Below are 18578 nucleotides of genomic sequence, written 5' to 3' on the forward strand. Positions count from 1 at the left end.
TAGCCGACTTTGCGGGCAGTATTCGAGAACATCGCATGCAAGGCAGGCAGAAAGTCGCAAAATGGCTGGCTCGGTGCCCTTGACTCAGAGTGGCGAGGCTATGTGAGATCTCGGAATGTTCAGGATTACCTCCTTGAGTCATCGCGAAAGGGCGGTCAGCCAAAGAAGGAAAGAATAATGTTGCAAGCTACACATATACAGCCTCGGTGCGCCGGAATATGTGTCGCCGTCGCTCCAAGGCTGACTAGGTTAGTGTCTTACACCAGTGGTAGTCTCCCCTTGCCGTGAGATGTATATAGCAGTTCCGGCATGTGAACAGTATCCACGCAAGTCGCTCAGAGAACCTGCAGATAGGCCAAACACCCTGGCAGTGAACTGTAGACAACCGTTGGTTAGCCCTTGCTTCTTAGCTTCAGGAGCCGAAGAAGGATCCGGCGATAAGCGGGGTGACAGGCTTCGAGGCGTGGCGCTGTGCCTTGCATTCAGTTGCTACAGGATTGATTGGTTCCGAAGATGGCGCGGGCAGGTCGCCAGAAAAGAAGTAAGAGAGAGAGGGTGGTCGGCAATTTGATCCCAACGGTCTGACATATCAGCTAAACCGGACCTGCCTATTCGTGAGCAGACGAAGATATGATGGTCGTCTCGGAAAGTCGACGAAACCGAATCTACCGAGGAGGGTTATAAAGTCGGCCGAACACCGTTTGAATTATCTGCAAATATATTGGTTGCGCTCGTAGACAAACCGATTGCTTCCGACTCTCCTTATTAATGGTAGCAGAGTCCATAACGTCCTCTTTATCTGCTTCGGTCCCGAGCATGGACGCGATATATGGTAGATACATGCAATGGACAATCCGGTCAGACAAAGCACACACTAGGCATTGGTGTACTCATCGTAGTGGTGGTCGTAAGGCAGGGAGGATCTGGCGTGGCGGGTGAAACATGCAAGTTGAACACATCGGGATTGGCTGTTAGTTCCGAGACCAGGTTACAAGAAGAAAGCAGTGAGGTTTGAGAAGTGGCCGGGATATAATATAGTACCAGGCTGCCTGGTCCCAGACCACAGGCACCCTGACAATATTTCAAAGGCTATATAGTATGTACTCACATACCAGCTCCTACAGGAATCACTCTATCACAGGTTATGGCGGGGTTGGCGAGTTAATCGCATAAAGATGCCACGTGTATCGATGCTGGTTAATCAATGACATACCAAGTCGAGCAGGTAGGTAGGTCTTATATTGGTCGATTTTCTATTATATTGAGTTCGAATTAAAAAACATAAAGATATGATCATCCCAGCCTGAGCCGTGGGGATCAATTCTCGGCATCATGGCGAACCGGCATGATATTGCCGGCACAGAGCTCTAGAATAGCAACATAGCGAGAACAAACCTGACCGACTCTTCGCGTCTTTCCAGTCACCGTCTCTCAGATAATGTGCCGGCTGCTATTGCTCGCTATCGGTCCATAGCAATACAAACCATCTGCGATAGCTTTCAGCCAAGCTGGACTCATGACACAATCATTGTTGAAGAAGAACACAGGTAGCTTCATATAATATATGTAAGTATTACATGTAGACAATGAGACGTAGACAACGTGTGTATCGTGACACCATGAAGGAAGTAGCCGGCTAGGTGAGGACCCCACATATTCAGTAGGAAATCGAAACGTCTGTTCCCTGACTGTCGTGCGCGCTAACGCCTTGGGTAGGCACAGCACAATATCAAAGTTGTTTTGCGCGCGACTCGTACCCGATGGCGGGCCGTTTATATGGATGTCGAATATATCCGGGCTCCTGCGGGTACGGACGAGAGAATGAGCAGAGCAAGTAAAAAAGTAGTAGTACCGACGTGCCCTGCTTCCAACACACCGCCCTTGTCAGGGGTGCTCGAGGCGCTACACCAGTGTGCCTGAAGAGGGCCAATCTAGAGTTTATCGCCTGTCAGCTGAAGGACGCTACTGTAAACATGTTAATGCAGGTCGACGTCTTAGGCGGAAATGCAGGATGCGGCGAATCCAGGGGACCCAGGGAGAAATGCAGGTGACCATGTCGTTGGGGTAGCGTAGCCTGTCGCCTTGCAGTGTGTGTGGTTTTAGCCGTCGAATCTTACCCAGATGTTTCTCCTTGCACCTGCAGGAGTGTATGTGATGTGGATCACCAACCGTGTTTTCCCCCTCATGCACGTCGTAACATATATCTTCTTCGTGTTCCCGGACGACACGATCCTTCACCTGCGATCAGACTATTCTTATCGAAGGATGGAGATGCGCAAAGTATGATACGTGCATGCACAAGCAACAGGGCCGTATGCGCCGTGTGTTTCGAGAGACTTGCCTTTTCCGGTAACTGTCGCTGTAACCCCGCGTCGCGCAAATAGTACCTAGCAAGCCATGGTGATCCCTGGGAAACTGTTTCTGGGCGGCCTGGCCTGGCTTTGCGTCAGAGACGCCAAGCTTCGCAGATCATGGTCAATTGATCGCAAGCCTCTTTGGCTCCACACGCGCCTCCCAACCCCTCGCTCTACTTACTACATAAATGCCACCGCATACAGTACGCACGCAGTCAATCACCTAACCTTAGATCAGTAGAGCTTGCACCGGCTACACAGGAGTTGATTAGACTTCCCAGCACTTGGGGAAAATCACTGAGATGGCGTTATGTAGAGTCCAGACCGGAACACCGTTGACCGTGCATTCGCAGCGCAGCGGAGCCTCCGATGAACATGTCACATATTCGAACTAGATATATGATTATATGATTCCCTTTCATAATTGATTCCGTTCGTCAATAGAGCTGGCCACGTGTCTGGCAACTCGGTGTATTCTAGAATAAGTACGTCCAACACACGTATCCTTCTCGTGTCTCACAAGACATCCCTCTTCTTTCCAACTTCCAGGCCCCAGGGGGGGGGACCAGGAACATAAGCTTAAGAAGAAGTGGTGTTCCACCGAAGATGGCCGACTACCACCTCTCTGCCGCTCGTAAGAGGTGGCACACCCCATCTTACGTTTTCCACCAGCAATGAACAACCGCCGTACACTGTAGATATCACGACAAGCCCAGAGGTTAACCTCGATGATGATGTAGAAATGAGATTCCCAAGTGCCCCTCCAGTTCCACATGACGGGCTACTTACAAAAACTTGCACTTATTGCTAGTAATAGAGCTGTCAGCCTATTGATCAGGCCACCGTATTTGTTAGTAGGTAAATGCCTGCGGACTAGATCGATACTAAGGAGTGGTGGGGCATGCCCCATGCCCATTAAAGCCTGGATTTAGCAAACAGGGCAAAAACGCAGGCTCCGCCAGGGCGTCCTGTCTCGACTTAACGCTCGCCAATCGCACCTTTTTATAGAAAGGAGACCCCTGCCTAGCACCTGCCGTAAGGGCGACATGTTCGATATTAGCGCCCTTCTAGCACCGATAGCCAGCCTCTTTGTGCGAATGCTGTTTTTCTTACCTCCGTATGCCTCTCTTTCTACTCCTTCAGGGCAGAGATGGTGGGCATGCCCACTCACTCTCTTTCCAGCCACGCCAGACAACGACGCAGACACCGTCATGGCTGCTTAAGTCCGCCCCGGCACAACCATCGCGAGAACGTTACAACTGTTGATTACTCGCGAGGATAGCGCTCGGCCTCTTAACCTGACAGGAGCCTCTCTGGTGGGCCGAAGCCTTTTAGACTTCGGCCAGCCCTTTCTTAAAAAGAAAGAGAAGAAAAAAAGGGAGGAGAGAAGAAAAGAAAACCGAGGTTACTTTCTTCCTGTGCAGAGCAGAGACTGAGAGTTGTGGCACTGGTCAGGTTACCAATGCTTGTCGTTAGTGTGAAAGTATATCGTGGAGACCTTCGTAGCGTTCTTTTGCATCCAACCTCGAGAGACATACATACGTGCATGTGCTCAGGAACAAAATCCGTCCTGAGTCTTTATTTGTGTGAAAGAGGAGTCTGTACCTGGCTGGTCAGGAATATCAACCTTTAGTGGATGCGCAAAGCTGTAGGTTAGTGGACACCTCTGTATGTACACTCGTATGGATTGGATATTCAACATTGGAATAGCACTGGAGAGTATAAGACTGGATGGGGAGAAGCATATGGGCTAGATTAAATGTAGGTACCTACAGGGCGAAGACGGAAGACTCGCTCGTTGATTAAGATGTAGTTGCGAAACCAGGCACACACAATTCGTATCGTTGCTGTAATAGGGCCTTGTCAATGACTTGACACACCACCAATAACAGCGATACCCTCCATCCCTACCTCACCCATCCTTTCAGCCAAGCGGCGCGCGGTAGGAAGGTAGTAATGCCCCTGTCGCGGGTTTCCTGTGGAAGTACTCGGACTTTGTTCCATCAGAAGGGACAGAGAGTCAGGTCGGTTCGAATGGGGGAAGGGAATAAGACATCATCATTGACCCATTCCTATCCTCATCGCTTCGCCCCCCAGGCCTCTCTCCTGGACAAAACTCCCTCTCTTCCTCTCTCTCACTCTTCCCCCCTTGCCACACTCTTCCGCTCGGATACAGACCCGATTATCGATTTTCATCGCGCCAGCCCTGATTGCCGATGAGTTCCAGTAATCTTCATTGCATTCAATCACAATATCCTCAGCTAGACTCGAGGACATCATCCACATTGTAAAGCTGTCGTCCCGCAGCAGCACGCATGTCCCTCGGCAGAATTCATTTATCGTGATCGCCCGAGCTCCCCGTCCATTTCTGGATCCTGCCCCCTCCGGTGGTTGGTTCTTTAGTCTCTCGAAGGACCGAGCTTTCCCTACCGCTTGACGAACCAGCGCTCGCTTCTCTCATCGTTTGCTTTGCGATGAGATCCCGTGTGTAGGCTCTAAGGTCTAAATAATATCAAGGCATTATTGAGCCGGCCACAGTCTTTTTCTCCCTCCGACACCATTTTAACTCTATCCATTTCGAACGACGCGCAAAGCCTCACCTCCTCCCTGGCTTATCTCTCCCGGTCGCCAGTAGTGTCTTAGTGCCCGCCCAGTACCTAGTAGAGATACTTCGTCATTCAGCTCAGCCCGCGCGCGCCCGTTCCTTTCCCCCCACCAAAAGGCCCGGAAAAGAACAAGAAATTGCGCCTGCCAATTATCACAGCCATCCCCTCCAATTGTTCATAAGACATTTCGGTGGAAAAGAGAAGACTATATCGGATGACTTGAAACGGCTCATTCGACTATTTCTCCCTTCATCCCCCTCCCCCCATTCTCCGCCTTCCCTTCTCAACTCCGCCTCTACTCAGGCTGTGTCGCATTTCATCATCACCCCTCCGATCCCCACTGTGGTTTTTCACGAGCAACGCCCTAAAGCTACCGACTCACGACGACACTAGCCACACTCACCTAGCCGCCCAAGATCTATAGCCGTTCTCATCAGATTGACCGCAAGTCATGGCGGCAACATTCAGGCCGGTCAACATCGAAGTGAAACGGGAGGACAGCACAATGGCGACCTCCCTACGACTCCCACTCCGACCAAGGCGACGTTCAGCCAACGTCCTTTGCCTACATCGCCATTTCCCCAAGCCGTCCAGATTCCCGAGTGTATTGATGAGAAGAAGGTACCGCAACGCGAGAACTCGCAACAGTCTAGGAAATCGCGAGGCGATTCAGAAGATGTTGGCATGGACGATTCGGACGGAGAGGGTCACGGCGACGACGGGGCTGGATCCGACGACGACAGCGTTAACGCCGATGGGACGAAATCGAATAAGAAGAAGAAGTCGCAGAGGTTCTATTGCACCGACTACCCGCCTTGCAACCTTAGTTTTACAAGGAGTGAACACTTGGCAAGACATATTCGGTAAGTACGCTACTGCCACCCTATGCCCGCAATGCGCTGACTTGCAGTCAGAAAACATACAGGCGAACGCCCTTTCCAGTGCCACTGCTCGAGGCGGTTCTCGCGCTTGGATAACCTGCGCCAGCATGCCCAGACGGTTCACGTAAACGAAGACATACCCATCGATTCTTTGGCGGCGACAGGAACTAGGTTTCAACGCCAGATCCGGACTGACCGGGTCCGTCAGCCAGGCAGAGCTCGTGCCTCTACGGCAGGAAGCATGGCTGGTGGTCCAAACCGTGGCCATGCAAAATCGCTCTCTACTTCGAGCATCGGTTCCATAGGATCTAATCTCGGCAGCCGTGAGGATGCTCGACGACGGCCGCCACCCCTAGTCATGGCTGACCCGCGGTCCCGGTTATCACTCGAGTCGTATCACAGTGCCGGTGGTGACAGTCAATATTCCTATCGAGCCGTGTCTCCTAGTGACTTCAGCACGCCTACTTCAGCAACCTTCTCGACAGGCCAGAGCAGTCCGAGGTGGTCCGGAATTGCCTCGCCAACTTCGTCTCATTCTCGATCTCAGAGCATGTACACAGGCTCGCGAACCCCTGGACGCCGGCTCAGTGTTCCGTCAGGTGGCAATCCTTTCCAGTCGCCTCATGGTGCGAGCATTGGGCGGCCTTTGTTCGCCCACTCGCCGATCAGCGCAACTAATCAAGGTGCTTTCTCTCCTGCCGCCAGCACGTTAGGCTCACCGACGTCGTCTGTATTTTCTCGACGGGATTCTGTGTCTAATGCTGCCGATGAAGCTTGGCGTCGTCGTACTTGGCACCCCGACTCCAGCAACTTTAACGCCGCCAATACGAGCAGCCGCCTCAGTCAGGTCATTACACCTTCTCAGTTCCAGAGTCCTGTCGCTGGACCCGTAACAGTGGCCAACCACCCTGTACCGCAGAATTCTGCAATTCGCTTGCCCGGTATCGAGTCTTTTGATCCTCTTCCACACCGACCGACATCTCCCCTGAGACGCAACCCCTCTCCAATGATGATTGATTCCGAGTCCTCACACCCACCGGCGCTCCTCCCGTCTGCAGAGAATGCGTCTGAAAGTAGGCGGGGTACGGCCAACTGGGATATGGGGCTTCACCGAGGTCTCACGCGGCTTGATATTGCTTCTAACACAACGCCGCCACGCGATGGTGCTGGGACTTGGGCTCAAGAAGTACATCAAGCCGTCGAGGCTGAAGCCGACAGAGTCAGGATGAACCCACCGACAGTCAGATTCAACGACGACGTGATCATTGAGAATGGACATCCTGGCCCTAGCGGTGGCAACAGAGCTTTTCACCAGCACACCATGTCGGCACCATCCTTCACTCATTCTAGGGAGGGGAAGCGCCACGGGTGGTATAACGGTCCAGTCATCCACAATGAAGGCCCACCGGAGAAAATTGCTCGAGTCGAACGGGTTGGGCGCATGGTTCATCCAAACATCGGCCACTTCGCAGGGTTTCCAGCCAGACAGTCCACGATGCCTCAGCAGCCAGCCCCGGCCAACAACTCCAACGACAAGGACAATATGCTTCGCCTCCAAGCACTTGTAGCGGTTGCTACGAGCGAAACCAATGCCACTGCTGCTTACTAGAAGACCCGATATGGTTAACTCAAACCCATACACAACTCAGTACTGTCGGATCGTCCCGGCAATCCTTTTGATCTCTCTTTATATTCGCGGTTTTGCATTTTACGACATGTCTCACGAACTTTTCCCGACTTATGACGACTATTCTTCACTATTATGACGCCCCTATCTGCATTTCTGGATGGCTTGGCTGCGACTATTTGCAACGGTGTTGCGGCGTTCTTTTTCTTTTGATTTTGGGGATCGAACCCCCTACATTCGCTGCTTGGTTTCAGATCCTCTCACCTCATATACCTGCATACGAATATGGTTCCGCCGCACAGCTTTGATGATCTCATACGACCACATCAGCCGCGGCGGATGGTCCGATTTCCCAGCGCCTTAGATGTCCTGATCGACGGTATTGCCTTATCGTTGCACGAATTTCCTTACTGATGATTGATGAACGACCCAGATACCCATTCATTCTAAGATGAGGGTATTCCAAGACGGCGGGACATAATTGGTGGTCTTTTGATTTATACCCATTGCAGGGCTATTCAGACAGGTTTGTATGACGTATATATGCAATGCCTGATGAGTGGCTTGGCTTGGCTGGTTATACAGGGCCTGAAGGGTTTTGACTAGTCGGTTTCTCCCCGATATTTGATGATTGATACCCTGAGTCTATTTTTTTCCTTTAGCGGAATCGGTTGCCTTGTGTATCGTGTTAGGGTCCTTGTTTTCCCCCCAGTACATCGTTTATATCTACTCGTAGTCGGGGACAGTCCAAGGATTTGTTGAACACGAGCAATAGATAGATATTACTAGCTTCCTTTTTAACGATCAAATGCCAACCAAATGTCTTGTAAGATGCTAATGTGATGTTGGCTCCTGCCACTTAAAAATGTGACAGGTGAGAGCATCGAGCCTTCTCGTGTCGAGGAGTGATGATATGCTGCCGCTAGATTGCACCTTCGCAGCTAGCAACTGAAGAGACTACCGTAATTTGTTTATGAGTATACTATTGCGTCAAGGTATAATAGTAAGTCGTTGTCGTCCTGAATCTTGGTAGTGTTATTGGTGGTGATGTCTCCGATACATGTACAGAGATATGCTCACTACTATAATTAACGTATTTACGAAAGAATAAAAAGAAATTAATACCATATTGTTTCAGCCGATAGAAGTTTTAAAGGTAAAAAGTTCACTATTCGTAGCATTAACGAATGCCCCCCGTTTTTGGTGAACCACTGGGAGAGTACTTTAAATAGGGGGAACCACCTGGTACCAATATAAATTCTATCGACGATATAGGGGGGACTTGGACATTCCGCTGGACCCCTAGGGGAAAAGACCTTGGTTATGCCAAAACCTTATGATGTCTAGCAGGTTCTCGCAAACGAACTGAGAAGGTGCGACAAGCTTATTACCGCACCTGTGATTTACCTAAAAGCCATTTCTAAATTATACCTAGCCTCCACACAAGGTCCATGCGAACAATCTTGCCACATGCTCTGTCATGATGGACGTTCCTCAAGAGATGCTGCTTCCCGATCATGGTGTGCCTGGTAGCGAAGGCCAGTCTGATACAAATATGACAGACAACAATGACCAGGAGATATCTGATTCCACCTCCGAAAGCGAAGAGAGTTTGGGTTCGGATTCTGAATCGGTTTCTAGTTCAGATTCTGGTGCGGATGCTGGTTTGACCTCGGAAGAAGCAGCAGATCACCAAGCACCGGAAGTGATCCTAACTACACCTATAGATGAGATGTATGAGAATCTCATCAATGAGATTGAGTCCGACGTGAAAACGTTGACCAAGCTACCGGAGCGCCCAAGGCACTTTCTGCGATCACCTACACTGTCGACTCCCACATCAGGAAACGCCAAATTAAAGACTCCCGGCCCTTTGAAAGCGAAAGGGTTCCGCGTGGAGAAGGTACTCTCTAAGAAAAAAGGCAAGAAGAGCGAAAGAGTGTTGCGAGCCATACAAGCAAAGGCCGAAGCTCTGCACACGGATCCCAACAGCGATACCGACGAGACTCAATCTCCTGCCCTTGAGTGTCAGGATGAATGGGCTGTTGTGCAGAGAGCCAGTAGGCTCATGAACCCTGAGAGCATTCAGAAGCGACCAAGGCTTGTATTCTGGACTGACGGCTCCTGCGAATCCCGACCTTATTATAAACCCGTATTTGCATCATCTGTTACTTCCAACGGCTTCTTGGAAGCCACCAGCCGTGGGTTGACTGCACTTACGGATTTTTTGGGGCATGCAAAACATACCATACCGAGTTGTTTGCCATTGCAATGGCCCTCCGAATTGCCTATATAGAGACCCAGCTCTACGTTCATGTTCCTGTGTCTGACGCGTCAGGCCCTTACCTGCAAAGTCCTGATGCTTCTGGGGGTGAAGAGGTGTTACCAAGTGTATACATACTCACCGACTGGGCCGAAGGTCTGACCTGGATCAAGCGCCATATCGATGGTGGCCGGCGAAGGATGAGAAAACCGCCAAAATCATGCAAATCATCCAACAGGCTCTAGATAACCTCGGAGCCTTGGGCGTGCTGGTTCGACTTTGCTGGGTACCCGGGCATGTGGGTTTGGAAGGTAATGCGTGTGCGGACGAGCTAGCAAAAGCAGCCAAAAGATGCCTTGCCATCGACTTACCTCGTCCCAGGAATCTTAATGAGCCCTTTGAGGCCTTCCTGATAAGTCCCGGGAAGAACATTATTGTCGTAGGCGGTTGTTCTCCTGATGGCTCGTACGATTCGAGTGACTGGGAAGACTTCGACAGGTTATTCAATCCTACACCGAATGAAGAGGCCAGTGTCCCAGGCGATGAGAGTTTCGACTTCGGAGGCTGGGCAAGAATCGATAAGATCTTGGATGAGGTGGCACCGCCTCGTACCTCTTCTGAACTTAAATCACTGACGATAGAGGGGAGCGATGAGATGTGTGAATGAATGATACTTCACTCTACCCCGCCAAGTTGCGTCATGCCTCGTTCGGTACATCAATGCGGCACAGTGGCACAGCTGTGGTACAGCTGTGGTTGAGGGGGGCCGCAATTTCTAGAAATAATGAATTCGCCCTTCTTTCATGACGAAGAGTAACATTCATCGAGCACCACTTCAACATGAGTCTATTGAACGATCTTATCCCGAGTTTAGACGTGACTCTGAAGACCATTGGCGTCTTGGTGACCAGTTACTATATGTACAATGTACTCGATTTTGTTGCCTTGTATTTGAAACCATCAAAGCTGCCACGCTATCTGCACAACACCGGTGGTAGACCTGCATGGGCATTGGTCACCGGAGGCACCAATGGGATAGGAGAGAATCTCGTATACGAGCTGGCCGAGGGAGGGTTCAATGTCGTTGTTCATGGAAGGAACAAAGAGAAGTGTACCAAAGTTGTTGAAGGCTTGCGGAAAGCGTTTCCGGCACAAGAGTTCCGCATACTGATCGCGGACGCCGAGCGTGTCGCATGCGGGAATTGTCATCAGAAGGAGGCGGCCACAAGGGGCGAGAAGTGTGTCGACTTCGACGCCATCATCTTATCGCTCGAGGACCTCAACCTGACGGTGCTCATCAATAATGCCGGCGGTGGTCCTCGAAGCCCCACGTTCGAGCCTCTGGACCGCTATCCGGAGCAACAGATCACGTCAAATGTCTGTCTGAACCTGCTCTTCCCGATGCAGTTGATGAGCCGATCAATTCCGCTTCTGAGGAGGAACAGTCCCGCTTTGATAATAAATATTGGCTCTCTGTCTGACCTTGGAATTCCATACCTCGCGCCTTACGCTTCAAGCAAGGTCTCGCTGTAAGTTATAGATATATCAAGCGCTTCTCGCAGGACTTTGCTAATTCACTGCGCAGAATGGGCCTCTCAACTATAGTGGCGCGCGAGATGCGCATCGGGAAACACGATGTGGAAATCCTGGGCATTCGAGTAGGAGCTGTGACGGATGTGTCGCATACCTCGGCGGCCGCCTCGTTTGCTATGCCTCACGCGAAGACGATGGCGAGAGCTGCGCTGTCGAGGGTCGGTTGCGGCCGGTCCAACGTGATCGGGTATCTCCCACACGCCCTCCAGGCATACTCGTTGAGATGGTTGCCCGGCTGGGCTGCGGAGATTCTGATCGAGAAAGTCGCGGTGGATCAGAGAGACGAGGAACGACGACAGATGTGAAAACGGTTGTCGCAATCGAGGCTGGTGAGGTTTCCGCCCCATTTTGAACGTCGTACAGCAAACCTTCACTTTGCAAATGGAGGTTGGACGTTTTGCAAGCTTATTGACTTATTCCATTGGCATAGCTAAGTAGCTAGCCACTCACCGCCATAGATCGTCCTATGGAGAGCACTCGAATACCTGGATTCAGCTAGGCGTTTTGATTTAGAAACAGGCTAGGTTACAGGTACATACATGCATAGCTAATGTAGGTATCAAATTGAACTTGCGAACAGGGCACAGTCGAGTCTGGTTGGTTCAGCTCGCCTTGGTGGCCCCTTCCATTCATGTTTGATGTCGTACCAATTGCCCTGGTAAGACCTGCAAAGCCTAGGTAGGTAGTATGACCGGCATATCTTACATGATGTCACATCAGTACATGATCTTGAACCTGTAGCTGACTGACTCACTTGTGATATAAATACCGACGCATCAGACCAACACCAGCTCTCGTTCTCTTTGTCGGGCATGATTTTGAAACGCTTGCGTTCTTTAGTCACATCGCACCTACTACTACCCTACAGCCAGCCCACGATGCCCATCTCAGATACGGAGTCTGGCGGGGCACGGCCACCAAATGGGAGCCTACCGAGCAGGACAATGATCATGGCCACATCACCTTTACTGATGGCCAAGAATCAGATCTTGACTGCGCAGTTGACGTCAAGTCCAAGGACCAAGACTCTCGCATCGTCTTCTGGGATGTCGCATCCTTCGACAAGGCCCACCCGGTAATCCAGAAACTGTCCCAGCTGAAGCCGGGCTATCAAGCCATCACCGACCACACCGCTGATGGCCTAGGACTTGACTATTACCGAAGCCAGCTCGTCAAACCCCAGCAGGGCCGCATTCTCCCCTACAATAAGAATGGCCCGGACAACGACATCCTCGACTTCTTGAACCCGATTCTCAATGCTGCGGTCGAGCAGAAAGCCGACATGTACCTGTTCGGCAGCAAGTACGACGGCAACGATGGTGACGGCATCCACGATATCCACATGAACCAAGGAGACACCGGCCACTTCGCCAAGGAGAACGGAGTCTATCAAGACGGTGGCATGATCTTCAATTTCAAAGCAGGCAGTGGTGAGGTTGAGGGTTGGCAGGGTGTATTCTTGGCGTTTGCTACACAGGCTACCCAGACAGACTCGAAGGGCAATGCAATGGGGCCAACGTTTGCGCAGGTCCTCGGCACTTCGTCCTAAGCCTGAATCGAACCTCTCAATGCCCTAGCAAGAGTAAGATGGCTCATGAAGAAGCCAGAAAGTGGCAGTCAACCCTCACTACAGTATAGTACCTTGGCAGTTATGATTACACAATACCTGAGGGTTTCTCATGCGAGACTGCCTACTGGCGCTTCTCTGTGCACACCAGTGGCGTGACCACTAACACCAGGCTCATCTTGATTCGTCTCGCCTTCTGTATCTGTACCCCATCCCTCTCTTTCGTCCTTGGGCATTCTGACAAAGGCAAGATCAATCAAAAGCCCCGCCACTGCTAGAGCGGCGCCAAAGTAGAGCGCTGCCCGATACCCCTTGACCGGGTCAACTTGGCCCTTCGTGAGTTCCGTCTCGATAGTGCCAGCGAAACCAAGGCCGAGACTGTTGCCGTAGAGGTTCAACGTGCCTATGAGACTCCCGGCGACGCCTTGCTGCTTCCGGCTTACGCTGTTGCTCGCGATGATCTGGGCAGCGACGTAGACGAAATCGGGACAGATGCTACCGACGACTATTGCTGGGAATGTTTGCGCCCAGTACGTTTGCTGCACGGGCATAGTGGCCAGGAGCAGGTTCGAGACCACCATGACGCCGATGCCGATGGCCATGATCCATTGCGCCGCCATGCGGGGGATCAGCCACGCGGCCAGCCCCACGGCGACGATGGCGCCCACGGCGAAAGGGATCCAGCCCACCGCGGTCTGCATAACGCTCCAGCCCCGGAGCTCCTGCAGCCAGGAGATCATGTACCAGAGCGAGATGCCGAAGCTCATGTAGCTCAGCAGCACAACGAAGACCAAGGCTGTGAAGGTAGGGGTGCGGAATATGTCCAGGGGCATCACGGCTTCAGTGGCTACAAACTTCTCCCAGAGGAGGAACGACGCAAATAAGGCCAGTGATATGACCAAGGAAACGATCTCGTAAGGCGTTTTCCAGCCCACTGATGGTGCTTGACTACACAATATGAATTAGCGGGTGTGAAACGTATTAGAAAGTTTGGGGCGGCAGACTCACTTCCAGCAAAAATTGAAAAGCAGGAGGCTTCCTAGGCCCAGGCACGCACCCATGTAGTCAATCTTGCCCCCTTTATCGATCGGCTGTTCTTTAGGCAAGAGGAACGCGAGTCCCCCGAACACCAACAAGCCAAGAGCAGCTCTAGGAATATATCAACGCTAGTCAGTATCTTGCATGACTAAAGCAACGAACCGGGCTCTTCTCACTGCTTCAAGAGAAGAGAAAGAAGAATATTACCGGTACTTACATGAAGATGAACAGCCACATCCACTCGCCCCGCGACGTCGCGAAGACGCCGGCGAACAGGGCCCCGAGCCAGCCGCCGATGGGCGCGGACGACGCGAAGAAGCCCATGGTGACGTTGCGCGACCGGCCGGGGGGCAGCATGATGGTGATCATGGCGACGGCGTTGGGCATGACGAGCCCGCCGCCGACGCCCGTCAGGGCGCGCACCGCAACGAAGCTCTCGTACGTCCCGCAGAACGCGTTGGCCAACGAGAAGACGGCGATGATGGCGCCGCCCAGCAGGAGGATGCGCTGGTGGCCGTAGACGGCGCCCAGGCGGCCGCTGATCAGGACGAAGGCGCCTTGGGTCAAGCTGTGGGAGAAATTTCCAATAACCTCGGTCAGCAATTTGTTTGTTTTCTTGTTCACTTTTTATGTTTGCTTGATCATAAATAATACACAATGCGTAGGAAACCAAAGTAAGTACCTGTAAGAGGCCGGCATCCAGTTCGCTTGCCCGGGGCCCGACTTCCGCCCGAATTCGCGGGTGAAGGTGGTCCCCGCCGCAATGGTGACGAAGTTGGAGATGAACTGGACAAGATTGGCACATATGATGAGAGTAGTGATGAGCGTCCGCGGGGCCTTGCTCAGGATATTGGCCGGCGCCACATCAAAGATGCGTCGCCGAGCTGAGCCGAGCGGCGCCGTCCCCGCGTCCGACGAAGACAACCCCGCTGTTGTTGCTGTGGGGGTCGACCCGGGGTGGTTATTGAGTGCGGGGAGCGGGGTAAGCTCGACGACTGTAGTTGTCTCTGACATGGTAGCCATCGTGACGTGACGAGTGCGGGTTGGAAGATGGTTCTACCTCGTAAGCAAGAATCTCTCGGGAGATGGGCATGGCTCTGCCCAACGGCTCTTTATACAGACAAGACACGATACATGGACAGGCGGTGTATCGTATGGCATGCCTATGGCTGGCAGGCAGGTGCACGAGCAGCTTTGTAAGCCGTTGACGCTGATGTGGTGCCCATGGTCCACTTCTGGATCTCTCCTGAGCGTCATATCGAGAATCCCGAGGAATAATGTTGAGCCTCTGCCTGCTTGCAGGCAAACCCGGATGGATGGCGGACTGACAAAGCTAATCAGATTGGGGCTTAGCTTGACTTGGCTGAACTACGTCCTTGTGATTATCGCGCATACGCCCCTATCTTCATGGATTCTATATGATTCCCTCAATTGATATGCCGTGCTGCGGTAACGGAGATCCCTTTTCAGGAAATCCCGATTTTGCGGTTGTCCCCGAGACGGGGCCCGGTAGCAAGATGCGTGCGTGATCGAGCCGATGTCGAACAAGGTTCAAGCCGCCGGGTCAACTCGAGGCGAAAAAGGGGGGAGCGGTGACGGCGACTAGAGACTTCTGCAGGAGACTGCAGAGCCCATGTCATGACCTCCTCAACCTGCGGAGATACATAGGGGCGGGAGGGGGTTCTGCTGCCTGGTTGCTGCTGCTGCTACTGCACCCACTCGAGTAGATCGCAGTGGAGTGGTAGAACAGCTGTCAACGTCCCTTAACTCTCCTAATTCTACCCCAAACTCTAATCGAAAGGACCAACCCCGCAAGCCGGATATTGACTAATCCTTAGGGTATGCGGCGTACGCCCGTCTTCAAACATGCTACCACTGCAGCCCGCATTAGTTGCCGCCACCATAGGTAACCCTTCTGCATAGAGCTGATCATCTCATGCATCTTTTCCAAGCCTGGGACAATGCAGTGTTGCGTGTCCGGCCTCCCATCTCCAACTAACTGAACCGGTCACTTGCCTCTGCTCTTTCGATGTGATGCAGGGCTGCATACTTAAGTAAGAAGAAGCTGCGGTCCTTCGCCGCTAGCATTCTGTCTCTTTCCCTTGTGTGACAACAGCCTACTGCCTAAAGTCCTGACTCAACCTTCCTTGCATTGTATATCATAGTGCTGCTGCCCTAGTATCACCGGACATCGCTTGAAACATGGTTGCAGTTCAAGTGAACGGTACTCTGAAAACCCCCCCGAGCAACCGCTATGAACCCGATTCGTTTAATGTCGTGCCAGCTGAATTTCCCCGGACCGAATTTCCCGCTTCCGTAGAGGTTGGTCAGGTTGCCGACGAGTTCATCAAGTACTTCAAAAAGCATCTAGAAAGCCAAGACTACCAGGCTCTTGCGGACCTTTTTGTGGAAGATGGTCACTGGCGCGACCATCTGGGTCTCTCATGGGACCTGCGTGGCCTCCAGGGTAAAGATAAGATCCGCAAATACCTCGCTGCCAATGGCAAAAGCTTGAAACAAGCCACCATCGACAGATCAGCACCACATTTCTCTCCTGCCATCGCACCGATTGATGCATATGGCAAGTCGAAGTGTGTTGCCTTCGCTCTGAAGATAGTGACAGAAGCCGGCACAGGTCAAGGATATGTGCGGCTGATCCCGCAGGATGGGAGCTGGAAGGCCTTTGCTGTCTACACAGCGCTACGGGAATTAAACGGCTTCGAATCGCCCCGGGGCGCAACCGCCCCAAGGGCGACGAGAACCGGGGCAGCCGCGGCGCCAACAACTGGAAAGAAGCCCGCGATGCGCAGTCCAGCTTCCAAGATTCGGAACCCGCCGTCCTGATCATTGGCGCCGGCCAGGGGGGCCTGACTTCAGCTGCCCATCTGAAGATGCTGAACGTCGAGTCTCTCGTCATCGACCGAGAGGCCCGGATCGGGGATAATTGGCGGCAGAGGTACAAACAGCTGATACTGCACGATCCGGTTTGGTTTGACCACATGCCCTATATAGACTTCCCGTCGCACTGGCCCGTCTTCACCCCAAGGACAAGCTCGCAGAGTTCTTTGAAGCCTACGCCATGCTTTTGGAGCTGAACGTCTGGACCCGGACGAGTATGACCTCGGCCAAGTGGGATGCGGAGAAGAAACACTGGACGGTCACGGTCGAGCGCCAGGTCGGTGACAAGATAGAAAGTCGCACCTTTCATCCTCGCCACATCATTCAGGCGACTGGCCATTCGGGCAAGAAGAACTTCCCCACCATCAAGGGGATGGAAAACTTCGGAGGGCGTTTATGCCACAGCTCAGAGTTCCCGGGAGCCAATCCTAATTCAGGGGGGAAACGCGCCGTTGTCGTCGGATCCTGCAATTCAGGACATGACAGTAAGTTTCTATCTTGGTGTTCCCCTTTTACCCTCGACACCCGATAGGGGCTTTGAGTATCAATTTTCGAATCACTTGTCTCGTGCTGTACTGATTTCGTGTGACTAGTCGCCCAAGATCTATACGAAAACGGCTATGACGTGACAATGGTCCAGAGATCGTCAACTTGCGTCGTTTCGTCAGATTCCATCGTAGACATCGGCCTGTCCGCCCTTTACTCCGAAGGCAAGCCCCCCGTGGACGACGCGGATCTCATCCTCTGGAGTATCCCGCGGCCGGTCCACAAGGCGTGTCAGCAGCAGGTCGCGGCGCTGTCGATGGAGAACGACCGCGCGACCCTCGAGGGCCTCACCAGGGCCGGCTTCAAGCTGGACAGCGGGCCGGACAGCGCCGGCCTCTTCTTCAAGTACTTCCAGCGCGGCGGCGGCTACTACATCGACGTCGGCTGCAGCCAGCTCATCATCGACGGCCGGGTCAAGATCAAGCAGGGGCAGGAGATCGCCGAGGTGCTGCCCGACGGCCTGCTCTTCGCAGACGGGTCGCGCCTCGCGGCCGAAGAGATCGTCTTCGCCACGGGCTACAAGAACATGCGCACCCAGGCCGAGGAGATCCTCGGGCCCGACGTGGCGGCATCCCTGAAGGACGTGTGGGGCTTCGACGAGGAGGGCGAGTGGAGGACCATGTGGCGCCGGAGCGGCCACCCGGGCTTCTGGTTCATGGGGGGCAACCTCGCCCTTTGCCGGTACTACGGCCGGTACCTGGCGTTGCAGATCACGGCACTGGAGGAGGGTTTGATGGAATACTAGCCCCTTACTCCTTGTGCCTTTGAGCGCGAAAGACGAAACGCTATTGTTGTTCCAGCAAACAATTAGCTGTTAACAAGCTGGAATAAACCAGCAGTCACATGGAAGTACAGTGGTGATGGCAGGCTTTTGTCGATGTGCGTTTCAATAGTCCCCTCTATGAATTTAAATTTATTCTGGTGTGCTCAAAATTCGTTCCGGTTGTGTTCAGATCCACGAGCTCACTCACACTGTATGTAATGGACCGGAAAGCCGGACTAGCACCGCGTGCTGATAGTGCACCGGGGCGACTGACTTGGGGGACCCCGGTAGACGCGGCGCCGACGACTGATGCGGATCCAAATGCGTCTATCCCTTTTATTGGCCATTGTCCAGAGCATGAACCACACGCATAGGTAAGTCAGCATCCCTGTCCCTGTTCCTGACAGCCATGCGAGCTCTGTTTCTGAATGCTTCCAGTATG

General features: G+C 52.7%; 6 protein-coding genes across 6 annotated transcripts; 5 read left to right on the top strand and 1 right to left on the bottom strand.

The window, feature by feature from the left end:
- Nucleotides 1–5411: 5411 nt before the first annotated feature.
- On the top strand, nucleotides 5412–7450 carry PG994_014853 (uncharacterized protein; the record flags this gene model as incomplete). Its single annotated transcript, XM_066866262.1, is given in 3 exon segments — nucleotides 5412–5444; nucleotides 5462–5823; nucleotides 5875–7450. The coding sequence occupies 3 exon segments, from the start codon at nucleotides 5412–5414 to the stop codon at nucleotides 7448–7450; spliced, it is 1971 nt and encodes a 656-aa protein (XP_066707938.1).
- Nucleotides 7451–8951: 1501 nt separating this feature from the next.
- On the top strand, nucleotides 8952–10398 carry PG994_014854 (uncharacterized protein; the record flags this gene model as incomplete). The annotated part of the gene is made up of 3 exons (XM_066866263.1): nucleotides 8952–9669; nucleotides 9765–9917; nucleotides 9977–10398. 3 exons carry the CDS (start codon nucleotides 8952–8954, stop codon nucleotides 10396–10398), a joined length of 1293 nt encoding a protein of 430 aa, XP_066707939.1.
- A 173-nt stretch (nucleotides 10399–10571) lies between these two features.
- On the top strand, nucleotides 10572–11629 carry PG994_014855 (uncharacterized protein; the record flags this gene model as incomplete). The annotated part of the gene is made up of 2 exons (XM_066866264.1): nucleotides 10572–11260; nucleotides 11317–11629. 2 exons carry the CDS (start codon nucleotides 10572–10574, stop codon nucleotides 11627–11629), a joined length of 1002 nt encoding a protein of 333 aa, XP_066707940.1.
- Nucleotides 11630–12032: 403 nt separating this feature from the next.
- Nucleotides 12033–12873, top strand: PG994_014856 (uncharacterized protein; the record flags this gene model as incomplete). The annotated part of the gene is made up of 2 exons (XM_066866265.1): nucleotides 12033–12061; nucleotides 12165–12873. 2 exons carry the CDS (start codon nucleotides 12033–12035, stop codon nucleotides 12871–12873), a joined length of 738 nt encoding a protein of 245 aa, XP_066707941.1.
- A 128-nt stretch (nucleotides 12874–13001) lies between these two features.
- Nucleotides 13002–14952, bottom strand: PG994_014857 (uncharacterized protein; the record flags this gene model as incomplete). Its single annotated transcript, XM_066866266.1, has 4 exons — nucleotides 13002–13839; nucleotides 13900–14040; nucleotides 14147–14497; nucleotides 14612–14952. 4 exons carry the CDS (start codon nucleotides 14950–14952, stop codon nucleotides 13002–13004), a joined length of 1671 nt encoding a protein of 556 aa, XP_066707942.1.
- Nucleotides 14953–16131: 1179 nt separating this feature from the next.
- Nucleotides 16132–18118, top strand: PG994_014858 (Flavin-binding monooxygenase-like protein; the record flags this gene model as incomplete). Its single annotated transcript, XM_066866267.1, has 4 exons — nucleotides 16132–16520; nucleotides 16565–16885; nucleotides 16942–17312; nucleotides 17421–18118. The coding sequence occupies 4 exons, from the start codon at nucleotides 16132–16134 to the stop codon at nucleotides 18116–18118; spliced, it is 1779 nt and encodes a 592-aa protein (XP_066707943.1).
- Between the last annotated feature and the right edge of the window lie 460 nt (nucleotides 18119–18578).

Source organism: Apiospora phragmitis, assembly GCF_038363925.1.
Source record: "Apiospora phragmitis strain CBS 135458 chromosome Unknown utg000014l:1.0-1827420.0:1.0-1829600.0, whole genome shotgun sequence".
In the NCBI taxonomy this organism is placed as follows: Eukaryota; Fungi; Ascomycota; class Sordariomycetes; order Amphisphaeriales; family Apiosporaceae; genus Apiospora; species Apiospora phragmitis.